This window comes from Mchenga conophoros, linkage group LG12 (assembly GCF_057382185.1).
Source record: "Mchenga conophoros isolate Kocher_MC1m ecotype Shallow Benthic linkage group LG12, M_conophoros_male_GT1.1, whole genome shotgun sequence".
NCBI lineage: Eukaryota > Metazoa > Chordata > Actinopteri > Cichliformes > Cichlidae > Mchenga > Mchenga conophoros.
In genome coordinates, this window is record NC_140537.1 from 19905414 (window position 1) to 19929262 (window position 23849).

The following is a 23849-nucleotide window of genomic DNA, read 5'->3' on the forward strand; positions in this document are numbered from 1 at the left end:
CAACTTTTCTGTTAGAGTTCACAGATATTTGTATGTTTACGAGGTAAAACGTTCACGCCAGAAGTTGGACGCATTAATAACCTTTTTAAAAGTGACACTCCTATAAAAATTGTTATGTGCTTAACTTTTAATTAGAACAGCAAGTCCTGTGAGAATAAACCTGTTCTTTAAAGAAAAGCACAAGAGAAATAAATCATTCATCTGCTATATGGTATCAGGATATATTTTTAGAAAAATACAGATAAAAAGTAAAAGTATTTCATAAATACATTGCTTCAGATCTTGTTGTTTCTTGAGGAAAGTGACGGTTTAGCCTTTTCCTTTTTTTTATGTCGGCTTTAAATTTGCTCCAAAGGATAAATTCACAAATTTTGTGCTTCTATTATACAAAATGAATGCTAATAAATCCTTATAATTGTTGTTTATTTAAAAAACAAAACAAAAAACAATGATATCTTTCAATGGGACAAAGAACATGTGTGTAATGTATATTCTGTATTTGGATGTGTTCAAGTGTTCCTGCTATTGCTGCTGTTTTTTATGGATGTTTTTTTCTTTCCATCCTCCTTCACCTGAACTTCCCTTCCTTTCATTCCCTCAGTGCTGACCTTTACCCCACATGAAGCAGCACATGCTCTCCATGTCAGCTGTTACAGGCAGGCTGTTTACAGGACTCTCGCTGGGAAATGTAGCCTGCAGCCAGGTCCAGCTGTCATAGATAACACACTCGTGTGTATACATAGGACTTAGTCATCTAAAGTATACACGTGACTGTGTAGATTGTAATTACTTCTCTTGCTTCTGTTTGACTGAATTTACTGAATAATTTTCTTAATATATGAAAGTAAGAACTTCAGTGTTGCTGTCCTGAGAGAGTATCTGACCTCTGACCTTCAAATCAGTAACTTAAACAGTACACAGAGACAAACACTACTTAGTATTTCAGTTTTTCTTATAGTCATGATGTATTTTAATATGCTTTAAGGAGTTTATTTCTTATGGGGATTCATTAAGTTTGGACATCAAAAGAATTGTGCTTTTTCCAAGAAGGAGAAAGACAAATATTTAATAGTGATCTTTAAAAAAAAAAAAAAAGTCTTAAACATTAAGTATATGAACAGTTGACCAATTAAAACATAATGGCTGAAAAAAAAGCAATTACTTCATTGTTTTCTAGTTGTTTTTATACAGGGAGTGCAGAATTATTAGGCAAGTTGTATTTTTGAGGAATGATGTTATTATTGAACAACAACCATGTTCTCAATGAACCCAAAAAACTCATTAATATCAAAGCTGAACGTTTTTGGAAGTAGTTTTAGCTATTTTAGGGGGATATCTGTGTGTGCAGGTGACTATTACTGTGCATAATTATTAGGCAACTTAACAAAAAACAAATATATACCCATTTCAATTATTTATTTTTACCAGTGAAACCAATATAACATCTCCACATTCACAAATATACATTTCTGACATTCAAAAACAAAACAAAAACAAATCAGCGACCAATATAGCCACCTTTCTTTGCAAGGACACTCAAAAGCCTGCCATCCATGGATTCTGTCAGTGTTTTGATCTGTTCACCATCAACATTGCGTGCAGCAGCAACCACAGCCTCCCAGACACTGTTCAGAGAGGTGTACTGTTTTCCCTCCTTGTAAATCTCACATTTGATGATGGACCACAGGTTCTCAATGGGGTTCAGATCAGGTGAACAAGGAGGCCATGTCATTAGTTTTTCTTCTTTTATACCCTTTCTTGCCAGCCACGCTGTGGAGTACTTGGACGCGTGTGATGGAGCATTGTCCTGCATGAAAATCATGTTTTTCTTGAAGGATGCAGACTTCTTCCTGTACCACTGCTTGAAGAAGGTGTCTTCCAGAAACTGGCAGTAGGACTGGGAGTTGAGCTTGACTCCATCCTCAACCCGAAAAGGCCCCACAAGCTCATCTTTGATGATACCAGCCCAAACCAGTACTCCACCTCCACCTTGCTGGCGTCTGAGTCGGACTGGAGCTCTCTGCCCTTTACCAATCCAGCCACGGGCCCATCCATCTGGCCCATCAAGACTCACTCTCATTTCATCAGTCCATAAAACCTTAGAAAATCAGTCTTGAGATATTTCTTGGCCCAGTCTGGACGTTTCAGCTTGTGTGTCTTGTTCAGTGGTGGTCGTCTTTCAGCCTTTCTTACCTTGGCCATGTCTCTGAGTATTGCACACCTTGTGCTTTTGGGCACTCCAGTGATGTTGCAGCTCTGAAATATGGCCAAACTGGTGGCAAGTGGCATCTTGGCAGCTGCACGCTTGACTTTTCTCAGTTCATGGGCAGTTATTTTGCGCCTTGGTTTTTCCACACGCTTCTTGCGACCCTGTTGACTATTTTGAATGAAACGCTTGATTGTTCGATGATCACGCTTCAGAAGCTTTGCAATATTGAGACTGCTGCATCCCTCTGCAAGATATCTCACTATTTTTGACTTTTCTGAGCCTGTCAAGTCCTTCTTTTGACCCATTTTGCCAAAGGAAAGGACGTTGCCTAATAATTATGCACACCTGATATAGGGTGTTGATGTCATTAGACCACACCCCTTCTCATTACAGAGTTGCACATCACCTAATATGCTTAATTGGTAGTAGGCTTTTGAGCCTATACAGCTTGGAGTAAGACAACATGCATGAAGAGGATGATGTGGACAAAATACTCATTTGCCTAATAATTCTGCACTCCCTGTAGTCATCATTTGCCCTGAAATGCCAAGTTAAAACAGTCTATCCCATTTAAAAAAATCTAGAAATGTCTTTTTTTCCATATTTCTTTGGGGTCATTTCATCTCAAATCACCTTTTACTTGACCATATTTTCCAAAAAACAATTGCAAATTCAAAATTTTGCATTATGTATCACAAACCTTTATACTCTGATAGTGGCCTTTCCTACCATTAAAGATTAGTCAGGATCTGTAATTTGGGAAAGTTAGACTGAAAAATTGGGGAAAAATCTAAAAAATAAACCATGAAAGCAGCCCTTTAAAAAAATGCAACAATTTTTCATAAGAACCGAGAATTCATCTTTCATTCCTCTTAATGAATCTTAATTGATTTGCTGCATTTATTTGCATGTTCAGAGAAGATTATATCAGTACTTGTTGTCTTTTTAATGGGTCTTAATAAATTTTATTCTTAACATGAATTATCAGACTCGTCCAGGACAAAGTGCACGTGGTTTTTGATAATTAAAATCCTGCACATATTTATCAAAATTATTATTTCAGATAGAGTTAATAAACTCCAGCATTTACATATTTTATTTTTCATTATTGTCAAATACAGCTATAGACCATTCAGACATTGTCTTTAGTTGTCTTTTGCAGAGTTAAGTTTGTTTTATTAATGTATATTCAAATATGGGACTTCACTGAAGGCTTTAATTACAGTGTGGGGCCAAACAAGGCCTGAAAGATGGGCTTTAAAAAATCTAGGATAGGAATTCACAGGCAATTTTCATACATGTCCAAGATTTGTGGCAACTCAAAGATGTTTCATGATCAAGAAATGAGATGATTTGAGATGGAATGACCCTTTTGTTTAGACCAAAACTACAGCTTCAGCTTTCAGCCACCAGGTGGTGTCTGACACTAAACTACTTTTCACATTCATAGTTCAGACTCCAGTTTTTAATGCACTTACAGAAAATCCATTCCAAGTGTCAAAAAAAACAGTTGGTATACTGTTAACTTGGCTCACATTTGATGAAAAAATGTTTCTGTTCTCTCAAATTAGTTTTGACATCCGCCTTATTCCTGTTGCAGTTTCAGGAGGATGTCTGTGAATGCTGGAGTTTGCACTTTGGGGATTTATTCTGTGGGTTCTGCTGCTGTGGAGGATAAATAGTAAGACCGTAACAATGCCCGTGAAAGGGGAGGAACTTCCTTCTGCAGCCGAGGAGGACGTGCCCACTGCACGCAGCCCTGATGCAGGCATGGATCCTCTGTCAACAGTTGCAGCTGCCTCACAACATGCTGAACATAACGTGCCTCAGGCTGCCAGTGCATTTGCGGGTCTTTGTGGCAGAATAGTGGACTCTGATGCTCTGCAGGGCTCCATGGAGGCAAATTCAAAACAACCAACGGTGCTGCCGACCACCCAGAAACCTTCTAAGAGCGTCCCACCAATGCTGAGTTCAGGACCTAAGGCGAGGGAGCGCCTGAAGTTTATTCTTGGAGCATCAGAGGATAACTCTTCGGATGAAGAACCTCTGGTCACGAAACCTCCAAGCGGTGCATCTCAGCCACCGACCTCCACCATCAAATCTTCCCCTCCACAGGCGCCTTCTGTAGTACCACAGCCCAGCTCAACGGTCATCAAGTAAGGGCTTTAAGTAAATGAATGTCAGCTATATAGGTTGGGGCGTGTTTTTACTGCTCTGTCATGTTATAAACAAACAAGCTGTTCACTTACACCATTTATACACTCGCACTATAATGAGGGCATAATGTAAACTGGATTGTTTTTTAGGTCTATCAGGGGTGGGCAATCTCAGTCCACGAGGGCCGGTGTCCCTGCAGGTTTTAGATGTGTCCTCGAACCAACACAGCAGATTTAAATGGCTAAATTAGCTCCTCAACATGTCCTGAAGTTCTCCAGAGGCCTGGTAACGAACTAATCATGTGATTCAGGTGTGTTGACCCAAGGTGAGATCTAAAACCTGCAGGGACACCGGCCCTCGTGGACTGAGATTGCCCAGGAACATTCCCCCCAAAAAATTGGGCACACATTATCGCATCGGTAGCGCGCTGTCTCCACAAGCTGACCTGTGTTATTGTCACATGCCAAATATCTTGGCTCTATTAATGGAACAAGAGCCTCAGCCAATGACTTTGACAAGCGGTGGTGGCATTAGTCGAGGTCAGAGCACAGCAAGCGCTTTGAAATTGTCAACAAATGTTAGTTTTCTTCTTGTTCCTCTGCGATATCGGTAAATTAAGAATTACTTTCATACCAACGGGTGGTTTGTGATATCATGGAGGGTACAAGGATTCCTTCAGTGCACACAGGTAAGTAACTAGCTTGACATGAGCAGCTGAATTGACTTATGGTCTTTATTGTAGTTTAAATATTCTTCTTTTTATTATTAATTTCCTTTCTTTCTTTCTTTGCTGTTTAAACAGTTTTTTATTATAACTATTTACCAAAAGCATATTCGGGTTACTCTTATACTCTATAATAAACATGGGCTTAAACTGCAGACCCTCAGCTTTAGTTTGAGGGTATTCATATGCATATTAAATGCAGGGTTTAAATGTCAAAGATGTCTAATCTGTAGCCTCCTCTCTTTTGAAATTGGAAAATGACCTCAAAAGCGTGGCCGGTGCCTGCTATTTCCTCATTTTTCATAAATGAACCAGTTAAAAGGTCAGTATTTGTTTTATTTTCTATATTTTCTTTTTCCTTGGACCCACAACATGTGGTCAAAGGAACATTCAGTGCATGTAAAACATGCAAGAGAAAAGAGCGGGATCATTAAGCTACATTCTGACAAAATAAGGAGGCTCTGGTGAACTCTGCAGGTTAAACATGACACCAGTGGCGGTGGTGGAGGCTCACAGGATCCTTTCCATCCAAACCAATCAAGAAGACTCTCTAAAAGGCATCCAAGTGATACTTATTCAAGTCTACTTTCAGAAGAAGACTTGAGCAAACAGAGATGTAGAGACCCACCATAGGGTGCAAACCATACATCCGCCTGGTGAATAGAAAGGTCAGATTAATCTTTGCCAAATATCTTCAGTCTCTGGATGATTATTCCTTACACAGATTAATCAATATAAATATCAGAGGGATGGGGAAAAATACGGAAGCCAGAAAAATGCGGCTCAGGAAATAGAGCAAGTCATTTTCCAATTAGAAGGTCGGTGGTTCAATCTCTGCCTCCTTTCAGCCCCTGCGTGTCGTTGGGCAAGACACTGAACCCCAAATTAGAATCTATCCATCACCACTGGAGTGTGAGTAATAAATAAAAGGTGTGTAAATGGGTGGCTATGAATGCCACTGAACTTCATGTTCACAGCACAGATAGGCGATGACCCAAAACATACCCTGAAGCCAACCCAGGAGTTTGGAGAGTAAACAAGCTGCAGCAAATCTCAAAGTTAGAAACCGTTTCTTGATTAATATCCAGAAGTTCTAGACATGAGATAGCCACTAGCTGACAAAGATTTTTGTTAGTTTTGTTCAATTAGAAAACTGTTTTGTTTATTTTTGTTTATTTATCCCTGTGTTTATTGCATAAAAACAATAAATACATGGATATTTATTAGACTGGCTGTAGCTCAACAGGTAGAGGAGTCGATGCTAAATATCTTTGGTTAAGTTATTCTCTGACACGCCCACTGGGGCGTGAATGTGTATGAACGTTAGATGGAAAACACTTGAGCCAAGAAAAACCTACTAGAGCTCCATCGGCCTGGATTTATGCGTGTTAGTGGGTATATTGTGGTTTACACGGCGAAGAAGAGAAAAGTGAGATGTTTCGAAGCGTCTTCCTATACTTTGTTGTTACTGCACTTAAAAACAAACAAACAAAATCAGTCTGCTCGTGTCGTGCGCGACCGTTTTTAGCCCTTTGATGCCCAACAATAAACATTTCCAATAATGGATTTAGTGGAGCACTGCTCGCTTTGTTTCCAAAGAGCAGCCAGCGCTTTGGCTCAGGGGACTTTATTTGCAGATATGCGGCTGCACATGTGGGAGGGGAGAAGGGAGGAAGCGGACAAGAGGAAGCACTTTGTGGAAGTCTCCTTTGTTTTGGTTTTAAAAACTCTTTTTTTTTAATCCTAGTAGTAACACAGCGCGATGTATTCCTTCGACGGAAACGACTACCCGAGTATCAGCTTATTCCCATATCTCCAGAGGTAAGTCCGATAATGCAGAGGGCTGCTGCAGTTTTCGGTAATGTGATACTCTGGTATGTGGAAACTAAACACAGAACTACTCTGTGTTGAAACTAGTGCCGCTGCAGCACCTTTCGTAGGCTCGTTTGTGAACAGGAAGGGCCGCTGTAGTTTACGGGCTGTGCGCAGCTTGCACGCATATAAGGAAACGGTAACAATCAAGCAGTCATTATTGCCGCAAGCCTGTCACTGCGACAAGCCACCGATTTTTCTAGTAATCCCCAAGTCGTGGTTATGATTAGATTATCACTGTTTGTGCAACGCAGTAGGCGTATCGGGTTAAACTAAACCCTCTTGTCCCGGAAAAAAAGTCAGCAAGTGGTTGATACCGAAATGGAAAGCGTTATCAGAAAGCAGCACATTAACAGACTGTATTTCCCCGAGTGAACAGGAGTGAAGTGTAAAGTTCACATATCAGCACAGGCGCACAAACTGCTGCTGCGCTGCAGCTTTACTGTGTGGCTTCACTGATGGGGCAAGGGCGTATCTCCCCGGGGGTGGTTTAAAAAGAAACAGCGAAACCCCGGACTGAACGGCACCCCGGCGGACAGATGACGATAACGATGGTATGTGCGTGAAATGTTCAAATGTTCTGGTGCTGTGCAGTCCAGTTATGCATTTCCAAACATGGGGAAAAGCTTCGCCTGTTTCTTATCGTGTGTGTGTGTGTGTGTGTGTGTGTGTGGTGTGATATCACTTAAAATAAGTACAGCTCAGTTTAACTTGTTTGCATTTATTTCATATTTATCTGTAGTTGATTTATTATTGTTATGTGAAAAGTGATAACAGAGACAAACATTTCATTGTCCTTACACCACTACTGCATGGCAGTCTGTGGGCAGAGGTGGAGGATCCACGGCTGCACTTGTTCAAAATGACTCGTATATACATATACCGCTAAAAAGACAACTTAACTGCTAACTCTTAACTCTGATTTTTGAAGCCGGGTCTCAAAAGATTGATGATTTTGGTTTCCACTGACCCTTAAGACATTTTGTTTTCAACAAATTACACAATGTTTATTAGCCAAGATTGTCAAGAGTCTGTGTTTGATTTGACTATTTATTTATGAATGACTGATTATTTTGGGTCATGATTATTCTGAGCCATTACCTCCAGCTGTACGTCTGCGCTGCTCTGACATGTGAGACGGTGCACTGCCAAAATCAAAACGCCAAATAAAGGGCAGTTTTTAGAAGAACGGTGCTTCATCTCTCCAGTACTGTTCCAGATTGTAGTCATCGGGGGTGTTTTCACTACTGTTCATGGGGTATAAAGGAAAAAAACATTTTAAGCACACTACATTTTAACATGTCACTGTAGGTAGGTTCTCAGTCATCCAGGGCCAGGCGATAGGAATTATGCTGTGTGTATATAATGAGCAGGAAATTGGACTAAAGGTAAAGTGTGCATGATTACACCATGATGACAACACATGTACATTTATTGGCTTAGCTGTGGTGAACATCTGATAAAAGGGGCCGTCAAGAGTGGTAGATTCAGTGTAACATCTGCAGCTATTACTGTGTTCAGGTTACTGTTCTGAGTTTTGTGCGCAGACTCTTGGATTTAAGGGTATAAAAACTGGGCTGCTCCACAGGCTGCCCTTGCCTGTTGCAGAGAGACTGATTCTAGACTTTGGGTTTTGATTTTCAGTTTAAATTCAGTTGCTTGTTGCCTTCATGCAGTTCACTTTTTGGAGGGGTCAAGACTAACTGTGAACTTTCCAATGCAGGCCTAGCATGTCTGGTCCTCACTTGGTGAAAAAAGGACGTGAACACAGAAAGATGGATCTGCACAGGGACTTTACCGTGGCCTCTCCTGCAGAGTTTGTCACAAGATTCGGTGGCAGCCGTGTCATAGAAAAAGTAAGAACAAAACCCTTCTTGAATTTCTCATTTATCTACATTTTTCTGAGCGATATTTATGTTGGGTCCTCTTACAGGTGCTGATCGCTAATAATGGCATCGCTGCAGTCAAATGTATGCGCTCTATCCGCCGCTGGTCCTATGAAATGTTTCGCAATGAGAGGACCATCCGCTTTGTTGTCATGGTAACTCCTGAAGACTTAAAAGCTAATGCAGGTAATTGTTATCAGTCATCGCCTAAAACGTATGTGATGAACCAGTAGAAATGCTTTTCTCACTGTGAAGTTCTGAGCCTTGCTTCCTGTTTCCCTGCAGAATATATTAAAATGGCCGACCACTATGTGCCTGTACCCGGTGGCACCAACAATAACAACTATGCCAACGTGGAGCTAATAGTTGACATTGCAAAAAGGATTCAAGTGGAGGTGCTACTCACCGTTTATTTAAACAGCGGTTCTTTTTAGCACGGGCCCACCGTGGTGTATTCAGTTGTTACTTTCTCTTCCTGTAAATAAACAACAGTCTGTTTCTGTGCACATTGCTCTTTACAGGCTGTCTGGGCTGGTTGGGGTCATGCATCTGAAAATCCCAAACTGCCTGAGCTCCTGAGTAAAGCGGGCATTTCATTTTTGGGTAAAAGAGCAGTTTCTTTCATTTTATTACTTTCATTTAGTTAGAAAGCTTTGTGCTGCTTCTCATGATAAATTGACCTCTGCTGTTTCTCTCAGGGCCATCCAGTAAAGCCATGTGGGCTTTGGGGGATAAAGTGGCTTCTTCCATTGTGGCCCAGAGTGCCGACATTCCCACACTACCGTGGAGTGGATCAGGTGATGCTTTTCCTCTCTGCACTAACTCCGCCATAAACAAAGCAGGTGTGAGAGAGTTATCACTGTGCTCTATGCAGTCCTGTGAAAGCTATGTACACCTTTACTGCTTCAATAGGAATTAAGAGGGTAAGTAGTAGCCGGGTGATGCTAATTGAATGTGCTCGATTAACTGGTCATCAGCAGATATGAACATCTTTACAAAAGCAGAAGTTCAGCAACACAATGCTGAGGAGTAAAGAGATCAGCAATGATCTCAGAGAAGCGATTGTTGTTGCCCATAAATCTGAGTGGTTATAAATCAGTTTTCACACAAGTTAAAGTCCATCATTTTACAGTGATTAATCATAAGTAGAAAACATTCAAAACATTGTTCAATCTTCCCTGGAGTAGACTGAAATTTGCGCACCGGATTAAGATGTGGTTACACAAACTCCACAGGCCTCAGTTGGAACGTTAAATGTTAAAGTTCTTGACAGTGGAAGTAGAAAAAGACTGAACAGGCATGGCCTGCCTGAAAGAGTTACCAGGAAAAAGCCAAACACAGCATATCGGCATAAACACCTAATAACAACTGTAAAGCACAGTGGTGGCACAGACCTGTGCACATTGTAGTCACTCAGTCTGTCATGAACTACTTTGTATACCAGAGTCAGAGTCAAAGTCCAGACCTTAGCCGAACTGATATACTGCGGCGGGTCCTTAAAGGAAAAATGTGAACGAATGCCCACAAACCTCGAAGAACTGATTGTTAAACCCCAAAAACAGTGGGCCGCATGACTGTTACATGCATTAAACTTATAATGTGCTATTTTGCACATGGCGTAGACTCTATTATGCAGTACATACTCAGTTGGGACCACTTTGTTCTTACCTAGTGTGTGCTTGTGCTCCAGATCTGAGACTGGACTGGGCTGAAGAGGACCAAAGAGAGGGCAATGTCATCAATGTTCCTCCAGAGGTCTACAAACAGGGCTGTGTTCACGATGTAGACGAGGGGATAGCAGTAAGCATAGTAACAAATCAACAATATTAATATCTACAAATTAATTAGTTTTAATCGAAATCTTTAGTACATACTTTTGGTTATAAGTTGTCTGGTGCGTATTTTTCTTTTCTCTTCAGGAAGCTGAGAAAATTGGTTATCCGGTTGTAATCAAGGCCTCTGAGGGTGGAGGTGGAAAGGGTATTCGGAAAGTTGAGTGCTCTGATGATTTCCCAGGTTTCTTTAGACAGGTTGGTGCAGTTACGTTTTACAAACTAATGTCTAATTTACCCAGTTTCTTTTAATTTTCTTAGCAGCCAGGATGTCCACACTCAGTTGTTAATTTGCATGGTCATAAAATAAAATGGCACAGTACTCAGTTTGATAGACTTCCAGATTACAGCTCTATACTATATAAACTGTGATTGGATAGGCTGTGATTGTCGAGGAACAAGAAGACTTTACACTTCATGTGTTATTCTGAGTGCAGGTCCAGACGGAGGTGCCCGGCTCACCCATCTTCATCATGCAGCTGGCTCAGCATGCGAGACACCTGGAGGTCCAGATACTGGGGGACATGTATGGAAATGCCATCTCTCTTTTTGGACGAGACTGCTCCATCCAGAGGAGGCACCAGAAGATCATCGAAGAGGCTCCTGCCACCATAGCTCCCGCTTCAACATTAGAGCGAATGGAGCAGGTAAGTTTATGTCCTTGTATTCTAATGCTAACACACTAAAGTCTGCTCTTAGAGACATATTGTCTCCTCGTTATTTCCTTTGTGGCCTAGTGTGCTGTGCGACTGGCCAAGATCGTAGGCTATGTGAGTGCAGGTACTGTGGAATATCTCTACTCTGAAGATGGAAGTTTCCATTTTCTGGAGCTGAATCCTCGCCTGCAGGTGGAACATCCTTGTACAGAGATGATCGCAGATGTAAACTTGCCAGCTGCTCAACTTCAGGTAAACCTCGGTTAGGAGGCTCAGACACATAATTATACCCAAGGAACAAAATGAGAAATTTGTTCTTATTGATCCTACAGATGCTGATCAGATTCTCCCATCTAAATATTTGCTTAATCTCTCACAGATTGCGATGGGCATCCCACTTCACAGAATTAAGGACATACGTGTGCTTTATGGAGAAAGTCCCTGGGGTGACACCATTATTAACTTTGAGTCTCCAGATTGCGTCCCTCGTCCGAGAGGCCACGTCATAGCTGCACGGATCACCAGTGAGAACCCAGATGAGGTGGACTTCAGCTTCATTAACCAGGAAACATGACACTGTTATGTACTGTTCATGTTTTTTTTTTTTTTTTTTTTTAAACCACTGATTCACACTCACTCACCCACAGGGGTTCAAGCCCAGTTCGGGCACCGTGCAGGAGCTGAACTTCCGCAGCAGTAAGAACGTCTGGGGTTATTTCAGTGTGGGCGCGACTGGTGGCCTACACGAATTTGCAGATTCCCAGTTTGGACACTGTTTTTCATGGGGCGAGAACCGTGAAGAAGCCATTTCGTAAGCTCCTTTATTTTATTTTATTTTAATTGTATTTTTTCCTATTATCAGCTACTTGTAGGCTGTGCGGCAAAGAGTACCGCTTTACCTGATTCCAGATAAAGCGGTACTCTGTTAGAAGATGCAGCATGCTTTTGCCAGCAGTACAGTTGTCTTAAATTTGTCAGCCTTAATTGGTGTTAGATTGTTAGTGTATGTATTTGGGTTTTCTGTATTTTCCAGAAACATGGTGGTGGCTATGAAAGAGCTGTCCATCAGAGGTGACTTTCGGACGACGGTCGAATACCTCATTAAATTACTTGAAACCGAAAGCTTCAGAAACAATGACATTGATACCGGATGGCTGGATCATCTCATTGCAGAGAAAGTGCAGGTAAGAGACTGAAGACAGATATGGACCATTGAACTTGTGTATAATTCCTTTAATTCACAAAGCCACATGTTCTTTCTGCAGGCAGAGAGACCAAATACCCTGCTTGGTGTTGTCTGTGGGGCTTTGCTTGTTGCAGATGCTATCTTCAGAAAGAGCATGTCTGACTATCTACATTCCCTGGAAAGGTCAGTAGGCACTTGTCGTTAATGTTTCACTGCAGCGCTCTTCCCGTGTCTTTATGCAATTGACTCTTATAAACATTATCTGCTGCATCTGTAGAGGTCAGGTACTGCCTGCAAACAGTCTGCTCAACTCTGTCAATGTGGACCTAATATATGAAGGAGTCAAATTCTGTCTGAAGGTATCTGTTTTGTTCCTTTCCTGCTTTGTTTTGTTTTTAATTCAGCCTCTTACCTTTTTTAATGAATAGATTATCACTGCTGTTTCCTGCAGGTGGCTCGCCAGTCCCCAACAACGTATGTCGTTATTATGAATGGCTCGCACATCGAAATAGACGTCCACCGTTTGAACGATGGCGGCCTCCTGCTGTGCTACAATGGCAGCAGCCATATAACCTACATGAAGGAAGAAGTGGACAGGCAAGGCTACCACTGCGGGTTTTTTGTTTTTTTTTTTTTCCCCAGTTTGGTTATTTACTTCTGGTTTAACTGATTACTCATTACCGGCACTATTTTAACGTTTCAGGTTTCGCATCACCGTTGGCAACAAGACCTGTGTTTTTGAGAAGGAGAATGACCCCACGGTCCTACGCTCGCCCTCTGCTGGCAAACTGCTGCAATACATGGTTGAGGATGGAGATCATATTTTTGCAGGGGAAACTTATGCAGAGATTGAGGTAACAGAATATACGGTGGATAGGATTTTGTGACTTATGCCATTTGTGCCGGTTCGTTTTGCTTACTTGTCCTTTATTATTCAGGTGATGAAGATGGTGATGACGTTGACTGCGCAGCAGTCTGGCTGTATCCACTTTGTCAAGCGACCAGGAGCGGTTCTGGAGCCTGGCTGTGTGGTGGCACGTATGGATCTGGATGATCCCAGCAGTATACACAGGGTGGGTTATTCCAGAGCACATCAAAATCTTCATTTCGAATTTTTTGCAAAAATTTCTAGCAATACTTTGGTGTCCTGTTTATATATTTGGTCTGTATCCATTTATTTTATTTTATTTTACTTCAGTGTAAGTTCTTCCTGTTATTGAAATTGCTGTGAAAACTTCCTCTCATTTTCTTTCCTCTTCCTTCACAGGTGGAACTCAACACAGCGGTGCTACCGCCTCAGCAGCCACTTCCCATGGCTGGGGAGAAGCTTCACCAGGTGTTCCACAGTGTTCTTGAAAACCTGGTTAATGTCATGGATGGGTACTGCCTTGAAGAACCCTACTTTAGCACAAAGGTATATATCAGCCCTTCTGCCACTGCAGATTTCTCATTACAAGACACAAAAGCGTTTTATTGATGTATACGAGCATGTTTGCATGTAAACCTACAGCTGAAAGAGTGGGTTGCTACCCTGATGAAGACTCTAAGGGACCCCTCACTGCCGCTTTTGGAACTTCAAGAGATCATGACCAGCGTGGCTGGCCGTATTCCACCTACTGTTGAGAAAGATATCCGCAAAGTCATGGCTCAGTATGCGAGCAACATCACCTCTGTCCTCTGCCAGTTCCCCAGTCAAAGGGTAAAATGCTATGCAAAGGCTGCTTGTGAGCTTTTTAAATAAATTGCTTTTACCAGTGTGATAAGATGACGTTTGGCTTATCTGATTCCAGATTGCAAACATTTTAGACAGCCATGCAGCAACCTTGCAGAGGAAAGCTGACCGAGAGGTTTTCTTCATGAACACTCAGAGCATTGTACAGCTGGTGCAGAGGTCTTTTTTTTTTTTTTTTTTTTTTTTTCTTTCTCCCCCCATTTGGTCAGATGCATATTGTGTAGTGGTGGTAGTAGCAGTAATATCTTTGAATTATGTTATCGTTGTAATTGTTGACACATCTGAATTTTTTTTCTGTTCAGATATCGGAGTGGAATCCGTGGCTACATGAAATCTGTGGTTCTCGATCTGTTGAAGCGCTACCTGCAGGTAGAGATGCAGTTTCAGCAAGGTAACATCAGCACCCCTTCAGGTTTTATGTCACCTCTTCTTTATTGCAATTGCAGCTCCGTTATGATGGAAATGCTTTTATTTATTTTTGGTCCTTAACAGCTCACTATGATAAGTGTGTCATCAACCTGAGAGAGAAGCACAAACCTGACATGAGTCCTGTCCTCGACTACATCTTCTCTCATGCTCAAGTATCCAAGAAGAACGTCCTGGTCACAATACTCATTGTAAGGCTCTCATCGTTTTTCACTGAAGCAAACCTGATAACCGTTCATCCTGCACAAAGTCACGTGGACGGACAGTGATGAAGGTTTGTCTTTAACTTTGTATAGGATCAGTTGTGTGGACGGGATCCCACTCTGGCAGATGAGCTCATGGCTATTTTGAATGAACTCACACAGCTTAGCAAGATGGAGAACTCAAAGGTAGCCTTGAGAGCTAGACAGGTAAGAGAGCTTGCATTGAGTTTTGCTATTTATTTTTAATATAGTAAACCTTCTAGAGAGAGAGAAGCAAAAACTGTAGGAATGTCCAAATCAACATTCTGTCTCATTCTTAAAAAGAAGGTCTGCACTGACCAGCCCAGCAACACCAAAAGGCCTGAAAGACCACAAGAGACAAATAAATTGGATGGTGACAGAATTTTTTTCTGTGGTTAAGAAAATAATGTCTCAAAAAAACCCCTCAAGAACAACAAGGTGCAAACCGCTGGTTACACTCAGGAACACGAAGGCCAGATTGGAATTGGCCAGAAAAGATGCTGCACCTTTGTGGCAGAAAATTCTTTGAACAGATGAAACCAGAATGAACTTGTACCAGGAAAAATATGGAGGAGGATCCAAAGCATTATCTGTAAACATGGTGGAGACAAAGCTATGGCATGGGCATGTATGGCTTCCAGTAGAACTGGGTATCTAGTGTTTATTGATGATGTGACTGCTGATAGACACGGCAGGATGAATTCTGAAGTGTACAGGCCTGTACTCTCTGCAAACTGGTAATGATCCAAAGCGTACTGCAAACACAACCCAAGAGTTTGTCAAAGGCAAATAAATGGGATATTCTTCCGAAGAAGAAAGTTTTGTTTTCCTTCCCCCCCCCAGAAATCTTTCATTGGCCAAGTCTGTCACCTGATCTCAACCCAACAAAGCAGCTTTTCAGTTATTAAGCTGAAGGTGTCTGTGGTGTAAGCCTGGCAGAGCATTTTAAGGGAGGAAGCAAAGCCTTTTGTGATGTTCATGAGTTCTAGACTTTCAGGCAGCCACTGACTTCTAAGGATTTTCATCCAAGGATTAAAAACAGTTCTTATATATAAAATTATGTTAGTTTGTCCAGTTATTTTGAGCCTCTGAAAATGGTGGACTGTGCATAAAAACTACTATAATTAGTAGTAAACCCATAGAATTAAAGATGAAAGTCGTCACTTCGATCGTGTCAAGGTTTTTGATTTGAAATCCACTGTGGTGATTGACAGCAGCAAAGCTACATGATTCTGTCTTTGTCCAACAAATTACAGATCTAACTGCATATGTTTTGTTGAAGTTTGACTAATCATGCATCTGCTTTAAAGTTATTTTATTTGACTATGTTGTTATAGTATTTGCAAATATCTCATAGGTCCTGATTGCTTCTCATTTACCATCATATGAACTGAGACACAACCAGGTGGAGTCCATCTTCCTGTCAGCCATTGATATGTATGGTCACCAGTTCTGTCCAGAGAATTTGAAGGTTGGCTTTGTGTTTTGTATTTAAAAAAACAAACAAACAAAAAACGTCTTTGTTACATCACTTTAGAGCAGCACATTTATACCGTGAATGATAAATATATATTTTTATTTGCCACAGAAACTCATTCTCTCTGAAACCTCAATTTTTGACGTTTTGCCCAACTTCTTCTATCACTCCAATCAAGTTGTATGCATGGCTGCTTTGGAGGTATGGTTAGTGCATTCACACAGACATGTTCTGTCTTATGCGTTTTTATTAAATGGTCATTCTGTTGTTCTGTCTTGACTTTCAGGTGTACGTCCGCAGAGGTTACATCGCCTATGAGCTAAACAGCATCCAGCATCACCAGCTGCAGGATGGAACATGCGCTGTAGACTTTCAGTTTATGTTGCCATCATCACATCCAAACAGGTGACACTTTTACTTCACACCGAGCCACAGACGAATCAAATGATATTCTCTAATTTCTGAGTCACGAATGAGTCACTACCACCTCCAAATTTGACCACATATTTCCTCTTTGTAGCATCCGAGGATGTAAGCTTTCTCTTTCTCTGTGGAGATCGTTCACTTGTATTGATGGGGATTCTTTAAAGAGACTTTTCATATGAAATCCAGGCCTTAAAAACATAATTTAGGTGTCCTCTGTACAATGGTGGCTTGATCGATTACCGGTAATCCAGAAAAGAAATGTTCACCTGTCCCCATGGGGTACAGGTGCAGTGCCACCCTGGTGCTGTGAAGTAACATATGGCTAACCCTGAATGCAGTTTTGCCATACTTGACTTTGATGTGAATGTGCTTAGTCTCTTTAAAATTGCTTCAGTCTAATCATATTACCAGACGTAGTAGACATACAGTTTGATCATGCACTGCTAATATTCACCTGTTAATCATCTTATTTCAGAGGGAGCAGCCCTACTCTGAACAGGTAGAGTAAAGCTCCTCCCAAACAACCAAACCACCGTATCCTCTGTTTGTCTCACAGCAATGCATGCTGGATGCATCATGTTGCTTTTTCCTTCTGCCCAGATACATTTGCTTAAGAACTGATTTGTCCTTTTAAATTCACTTTTATGCTGAACTGGGCCATCTGATTTTTTTTTTCTGCTTCTTTCAACATGTAAAGCATAGCTGGGCTTTTTAAGAGGCACATTTTCAGCTTCTTTTTCATGTTCCTCTTAAAAACCTCAGGCCTGAAATTACATTAGTTGTTACCTAATGGCCAGCCTGCATTCTCCAACCTTTAATTTGCAAATCTGAAACCCGATATAGTAACAGTTGCTCTGGATTACAACAGCTCATAATCCCTTTCAGCTCACTTCCTGGTGGGGAATCGGCTTTGAACTGAGCCGGACTTGAGTCATGCATCTACTGACATCACTTGGACTTTAGCTGATGACTTGACTTGGCGATCCTCCCTATACTCCGAGATAAAAATACATTACTTAGCTAATCAGCCAGACAGCAGATAATCGGGCCACGTAAGCAGAAGACAAAGGTGCATGCACATAGGCACATAATAAAATTCAGGCAGTAAAACATTTTGGTAATCAGAATTACAATGTCTATATTCCATAATTTAAATGACCGAGTATTGTGCAAAAGTCTTGAGCCACCCCTTGTTTTGTCATATTTTGTTTCCAAGGAGCCAGACTTCATTTTATTGTGCTTTTTTTTTTCCTTTTCCAAAGTGGTCTTGGTCAACAGTTATTCTGGCTTTCTGGAGGACTTTCAAAGTTTTTCTTTGAAATTGGCAGCTTTTTCACTTATTTTCAGTTCAATCCTAATATCTGATTATTTTCAAAGGTGATTGCCAAAGGAGCTATTAGCTGAAAACTTGGCATATCTTGCCATGCTATGCAGTGTGTCCTTAAAAAGAAAAGAGGAAACTGGAAAAAGAAGTTTCAAGCCTTAAAATAACAAACAAAAACCCTACAGCTGGTTAAGTCTTTGTCAGGAAAAAAAAAATCCACCCAAGACTGTCAAAGACTGACTGTAAAGGATACATTCTTAGGAAAGGGGAACAGGGAGAAAAGGCTGATGTTCACTAAATTACACGAGAACTGAACTGAATATCAGCAGCAACAGATCCTTTTTTTTTTTTTTTTTTTTTTTTTTTTTTTGAGTGATGGACCCATATTTGACATTTTTGCTTCAAATCATCATCAATGTGTACAGAGGAAGTCAGGAGAGAGGAACAGTGAGTGTACACAGCCCTCTGTGGGTGGAGGCGCAGTTGTGATTTAGGGCTATATTTCCATCAGTGGTGTTTGGAATCTTGTCAAAATAGTCCTACTTGCATGACAAGGATCCCAAACACACTGTCAGTGCAGTAAAAGCGGACCTGGATTAAAAAAACCCCACAGTGGAGCACTATCAGTAACGGATTGGCCTCCCAGGAACCCAGACCTCAACATAATTGAAGCAATGTGGGGTCATCTTCACAGAGAACAGAACAAAAGGTAGCCAACATCCAAAGAAGAGCTTTGAATGTCCTTTATGAAGCCTGGAGAACTATTCCTGTAGACTACATAAAGATATTAGAAGAAAGTTGCCTGAGAGAGTTCAGACAGTGTTGATGAATAAAGGTGGTCTCACCTTTACTTTCAAGCTTGTCAGAATTGTGCAGACTCAGTTTTTGCCTTATATACTGTTTTTCCACGTATGTTTGCACGTTTCAGCAAAATATGAAGAAATGAGTGGCAGTTTAAGACTTCATCACTGTACAAAATCTGATACTAACAGGTTCTGTCAGTTGTGTGTGTATATAACCTGTTACCCACCCTTACTGGACGACTGAGAACTTTATGCTTAGGACTTGTAACCTTAAAAAAATCCTTTAAGCTGCCTCTGCTATCACCTGTATGTAATTCCAATATGATCTGATGGTGGTGACACTCTGTAATTTGTTTTTAAATAGACAAGACGAGTTATCCACTCTTGCTTTAATTGCTCTCTTTATGAATTTTTGGGCATCTTGTTCGTTGTCACCTCATTGTCCAGTGGTTTTGACTTATTTTTAAATGTGTGGTTGTTGTTTTTTTTTTTTTTTAGGGTTCCTGTGCCAGTCAGTGGATCAGGCCAATTTAAATTGAGAAGGCAGGGCAGTGAGCTCCTCCTGGATGGAGCCTTGTCTCCACCGTGCCAGCGAATGGGGGCCATGGTGGCTTTCCAGTGTTTTGATGACTTCAAAAGGTCTTTATTTTATTTTAATTTTTTTTGGATTTGATGAATTATCTCAAAGTGAAATTAATCAAATGTTAATGTCTTTCTTTTGGTTTTGCAGGAATTTTGATGAAGTTCTTTCCAGTTTTGCCGAGCCACTTATGGAGAATACTCCTTTCTCTGAGTCCTGCTCCAGCTTCTACGATGAGGAGCACTTCAAGGTGAGCAGCTGTGACTGTATAAGGAGGACGGGGCTTAACAATAGACTGTTTTAATCTATATGTGCACGCTCTGATTTCTCTTTTATCTCCTGCAGAGTGCCAGGGAGAACCCAATCCACATCATTAATGTGTCCATAAAAACAGCAGACACAGAAGATGACGATGCCTTGGTCCGAGCCTTTACTGCCTTTGGACAGTCAAAGGTTACCAACCAAATCTAAAATAAAGCATTCTTCTTTTAAATAGCAGATCACAGTTTTTTTTTTTTTTTTTTTTTTTTTTTTTTTTTTTAATTTTTAGTGATTTTGACATTTTATTTTATTTTTTTACAGAAAGCTATTCTCTTCGAGTATGGAATAAGGAGAATCACCTTTCTGATTGTACAGAAGGTAATTGTGTATCTTATGTGCAGTGCATCATGATCATAGATGGCTTTAATTTCATTCACATATCACTTTTCATAAAATCAAGATTGGGGGGGGTACTTACCTTGACTAAATCCTATTGTTTGTGTTTTTCCATTTCATTTCATTTTCCATTTGGAAAGTCCTTGCAGGCTACTTTTTACTTTGAAAGGCTGCAGTCTAATTATTGTTTTAAATTTTCATTTAAACAGAGAGAATTCCCCAAGTTCTTCACATTCAGAGCTAGAGACGGGGTAAGTGTTTTTAAACAACCTGCATTTACAGAGCTGACATGTCATTTCTAAGGAAACGATGACTGAATCTGTGCTTCCCTTCAGTTTCAGGAAGATCGTATTTACCGGAATCTGGAGCCAGCTTTGGCCTTTCAGCTGGAGCTCAACCGAATGAGGAACTTTGACCTGACAGCTGTTCCCTGCGCCAACCACAAGATGCACCTCTACCTGGGAGCTGCTCGTGTTCAGGAGGGTGCTGAAGTTACGGACTACCGCTTCTTCATCCGAGCAATTATCCGCCACTCAGATCTCATTACAAAGGTAAGTAAACAGAACAAATTTTGACTTTTGTTTTATATGTCCAACAAGATGAGAAATGTGCTTGTAGCACGTGTTATTTTGCTGTTTGAAAAAGATTTTTGCACTCAAAGAACTTAAAGCCACTACATGTTTATTAATAACCAGGAAGCTTCATTTGAATACCTCCAAAATGAGGGAGAACGTCTGCTGTTGGAAGCCATGGATGAGTTGGAGGTGGCCTTCAGTAACACCAGTGTTCGCACAGACTGCAATCACATCTTCCTCAACTTCGTCCCCACTGTTATCATGGACCTATCTAAAGTCAGTGTTCTGCAATCTCTATTGCAGTATATCTTCACAATAAGTTATTAAGACAAAAATATGCATACAGTTCTCGAGATTATAGTATATTTTATTTTGGTGAATAAATTGTGCTATGACTTTTTTAATATGCACTACATAATATTAGTGTTTTATCAGTCTTTCAGGTATGATTCTCTTTCATAAATGTTTTACTGCTTTTAATATTTTACTTCTTGTTTGTTACTAATATTTTGTTGTATCAGTAGTCCACATTCACAGATTCGATACCTAAACCGTGACCTGTAAAGCCTTCAGACTTCACATGTAACATGCTTGCTTGTCCTGATCTTTGATTTATCAGATCGAGGAGTCTGTCCGCTCCATGGTGATGCGATATGGCAGTCGCCTTTGGAAGCTGCGCGTCCTTCAGGCAGAGCTGAAGATCAACATCCGCCTTACACCGACTGGGAATGCCATTCCCATCCGCCTGTTCCTTACTAATGAATCTGGCTATTATTTGGATATCAGCTTGTATAAAGAAGTCACTGACCGAAGCTCTGGACAGGTGAGGACAGAGTGTTTAGCTTTTTCTTTTTTTTTTCTTTTTTTTTTTTTTTAAAACCACCAGGCCTTCATATTTTATTTTTCACGGTCATACAAATGTAAAAAATCAACTTGCCAATTTTCCCTTCTCAGATCATGTTTCAGTCATATGGGGATAAGCAGGGCCCCTTGCACGGGATGTTAATCAACACCCCCTATGTGACAAAAGACCTGTTGCAGGCCAAACGCTTCCAGGCTCAAACTCTGGGTACCACATATGTCTATGATTTCCCTGAGATGTTCAGACAGGTACTGTTAGCTCACTGATTTACTTATTTCAGTCTCTGATGTTCTGATGTTGTCTAAGCTCACTGCGAAACTCTTCTCGTAGGCGTTATTGAAGCTTTGGGGTCCAGGGGACAAATGCCCAAAGGATGTGCTGATGTGCACTGAGCTCGTCCTGGACCCTCAAGGCCGACTGGCGCAGATGAACCGCCTGCCTGGAGACAACGATGTAGGATTTATTTTTTTTGTTTGGTTTTAAAGATCATTTTCGTCAAAGGATGTTTCTTTGGTGATGCTTTTACCGATTATAATGATTCTCCTCCAGGTGGGAATGGTTGCTTTCAGGATGAAAATGAAAACTCCGGAGTACCCAGAGGGCCGAGACATTATTGTCATCTGTAATGACATCACTCACATGATTGGCTCATTCGGCCCTCAAGAGGACGAGCTGTTCGTCAGAGCCTCGGAGCTGGCTCGCACAGAAGGCATCCCCCGAATTTACCTTGCAGCCAACAGTGGGGCGCGCATTGGCCTCGCTGAAGAAGTCAAACACATGTTCCACGTGGCCTGGATTGACCCCGCTGACCCCTACAAGGTCTCTACACGTGTTCACTTTGTGAAAGCAGATGAAATAACCACTGATTATTGCAGCTCTTATTTTACATTTATAGTGGGTTGTTGTTGTTTTTTTTCTTCTTGCAGGGTTTCAAATACCTTTATCTGACACCTCAGGACTACACCCGTATCAGCGCCACCAATTCTGTTCACTGTCAGCATGTAGAAGAAGGTGGAGAGTCCAGGTACGATCTGTGCTCAAAGGAAGTTGCAAAGTATTTGACATCCTTTACTTTTTGGATGCTTGTAAAGTATTTTACATATTCATTTCTTATGTTGTGGCTCCTTGTTGTTTTCTTGGACTTACATTTTAAGGTAAAGACGTTACAACATTACAGTTTTATTAAAGAAATATTCAACAAGCATAGAGAGACAAACGACAAGCAAGACAAATCACAAACTACAGTTTGTTAATAACAGGCAAGAGTGGGAATAAAAGGCTTGTTTATTGAAATCTAAAATATTTAACTGAAATCTAACTAATCTGAACTGATTTGAATGATAGAGATTTTTCACCTGTTTCAGGTACATCATCACTGACATTATTGGGAAGGACGATGGTCTTGGTGTTGAGAATCTGCGAGGCTCAGGCACTATTGCTGGAGAATCTTCTCGGGCCTATGAAGAGATCGTTACAATCAGTCTGGTGAGAACATGGATCTGATTTTAAGCAGCAGCATGCCAGAGTCCCTGAGATTTTCATGTAAGCCTGTTGGTGCTCTTGCAGGTGACATGTCGTGCTATTGGAATTGGAGCTTATCTGGTCCGTTTGGGGCAGCGAGTGATTCAAGTAGAGAACTCTCACATTATCCTGACAGGGTCAGGTGCTCTAAACAAGGTTAGTAAGTCTAATCAGTTTTTCGCTCATCCAGCTAAAGGACCAATGGGCTCATGCATGGTGTGCTGTCTGTCCATCTGTCCCCAAGAAGAGGAAAAAAAAAAAAAAGTGTCAGTTCCTGTTTCTCTCCAGGTTTTGGGCAGAGAGGTGTATACTTCCAACAACCAGCTTGGCGGAGTTCAGATCATGTACAATAATGGAGTCACACACACCAGTGTGCCAGATGACTTTGAGGGTGTCTTTACTATCCTGCAGTGGCTCTCTTACATGCCAAAGGTTCTGCTGACTGAGTGAATTTCACACATTTTGTGGTCTAAATATAATCATACAATAACTCGGGCAGTCCTTCAGACCATCTCATATAGTTCTTCTGTCTTCACAGGACAAACACTCACCTGTGCCCATTATAGCAACTACAGATGCAGTGGACAGAGAGATAGAATTTACTCCCACTAAAGCACCGTATGATCCCCGCTGGATGCTAGCTGGCAGACCTCACCCGCGTAAGCTGCAAGATCTAAACTCTAAAACTTCTTTATGTCAGTAGTAGATGAAACTTTTTCC

The 23849-nt window shown here is 41.0% G+C and overlaps 1 protein-coding gene across 5 annotated transcripts in view; it reads left to right on the forward strand.

The window, feature by feature from the left end:
• acacb (acetyl-CoA carboxylase beta) overlaps positions 1–23849 on the forward strand; it is a 28272-nt gene that overhangs the window by 430 nt on the left and 3993 nt on the right. The window contains exons 2-45 of one of the 5 annotated variants that reach the window (XM_085294291.1): positions 3810–4365; positions 8686–8818; positions 8896–9034; positions 9134–9243; positions 9370–9451; positions 9547–9645; positions 10539–10657; positions 10768–10878; positions 11118–11327; positions 11418–11588; positions 11716–11877; positions 11984–12147; positions 12370–12520; positions 12602–12705; positions 12800–12881; positions 12974–13119; positions 13226–13376; positions 13461–13595; positions 13790–13936; positions 14033–14221; positions 14313–14413; positions 14557–14645; positions 14747–14871; positions 14977–15090; positions 16262–16375; positions 16493–16582; positions 16668–16786; positions 17283–17306; positions 19433–19573; positions 19665–19764; positions 19860–19967; positions 20097–20153; positions 20381–20422; positions 20507–20722; positions 20867–21022; positions 21366–21569; positions 21701–21856; positions 21939–22061; positions 22158–22427; positions 22535–22632; positions 22973–23093; positions 23175–23285; positions 23418–23561; positions 23668–23788. In XM_085294291.1, coding sequence (XP_085150417.1) covers positions 3830–4365; positions 8686–8818; positions 8896–9034; positions 9134–9243; positions 9370–9451; positions 9547–9645; positions 10539–10657; positions 10768–10878; positions 11118–11327; positions 11418–11588; positions 11716–11877; positions 11984–12147; positions 12370–12520; positions 12602–12705; positions 12800–12881; positions 12974–13119; positions 13226–13376; positions 13461–13595; positions 13790–13936; positions 14033–14221; positions 14313–14413; positions 14557–14645; positions 14747–14871; positions 14977–15090; positions 16262–16375; positions 16493–16582; positions 16668–16786; positions 17283–17306; positions 19433–19573; positions 19665–19764; positions 19860–19967; positions 20097–20153; positions 20381–20422; positions 20507–20722; positions 20867–21022; positions 21366–21569; positions 21701–21856; positions 21939–22061; positions 22158–22427; positions 22535–22632; positions 22973–23093; positions 23175–23285; positions 23418–23561; positions 23668–23788 — 6085 coding nt within the window. In that variant the 5' untranslated portion in view covers positions 3810–3829. Of the gene's footprint in view, positions 1–3809; positions 4366–6980; positions 7517–8685; positions 8819–8895; positions 9035–9133; positions 9244–9369; positions 9452–9546; positions 9646–10538; positions 10658–10767; positions 10879–11117; positions 11328–11417; positions 11589–11715; positions 11878–11983; positions 12148–12369; positions 12521–12601; positions 12706–12799; positions 12882–12973; positions 13120–13225; positions 13377–13460; positions 13596–13789; positions 13937–14032; positions 14222–14312; positions 14414–14556; positions 14646–14746; positions 14872–14976; positions 15091–16261; positions 16376–16492; positions 16583–16667; positions 16787–17282; positions 17307–19432; positions 19574–19664; positions 19765–19859; positions 19968–20096; positions 20154–20380; positions 20423–20506; positions 20723–20866; positions 21023–21365; positions 21570–21700; positions 21857–21938; positions 22062–22157; positions 22428–22534; positions 22633–22972; positions 23094–23174; positions 23286–23417; positions 23562–23667; positions 23789–23849 lie in introns of those variants that run through there. The other 4 variants (XM_085294292.1, XM_085294296.1, XM_085294293.1 and 1 more) reach the window with 4 other exon arrangements.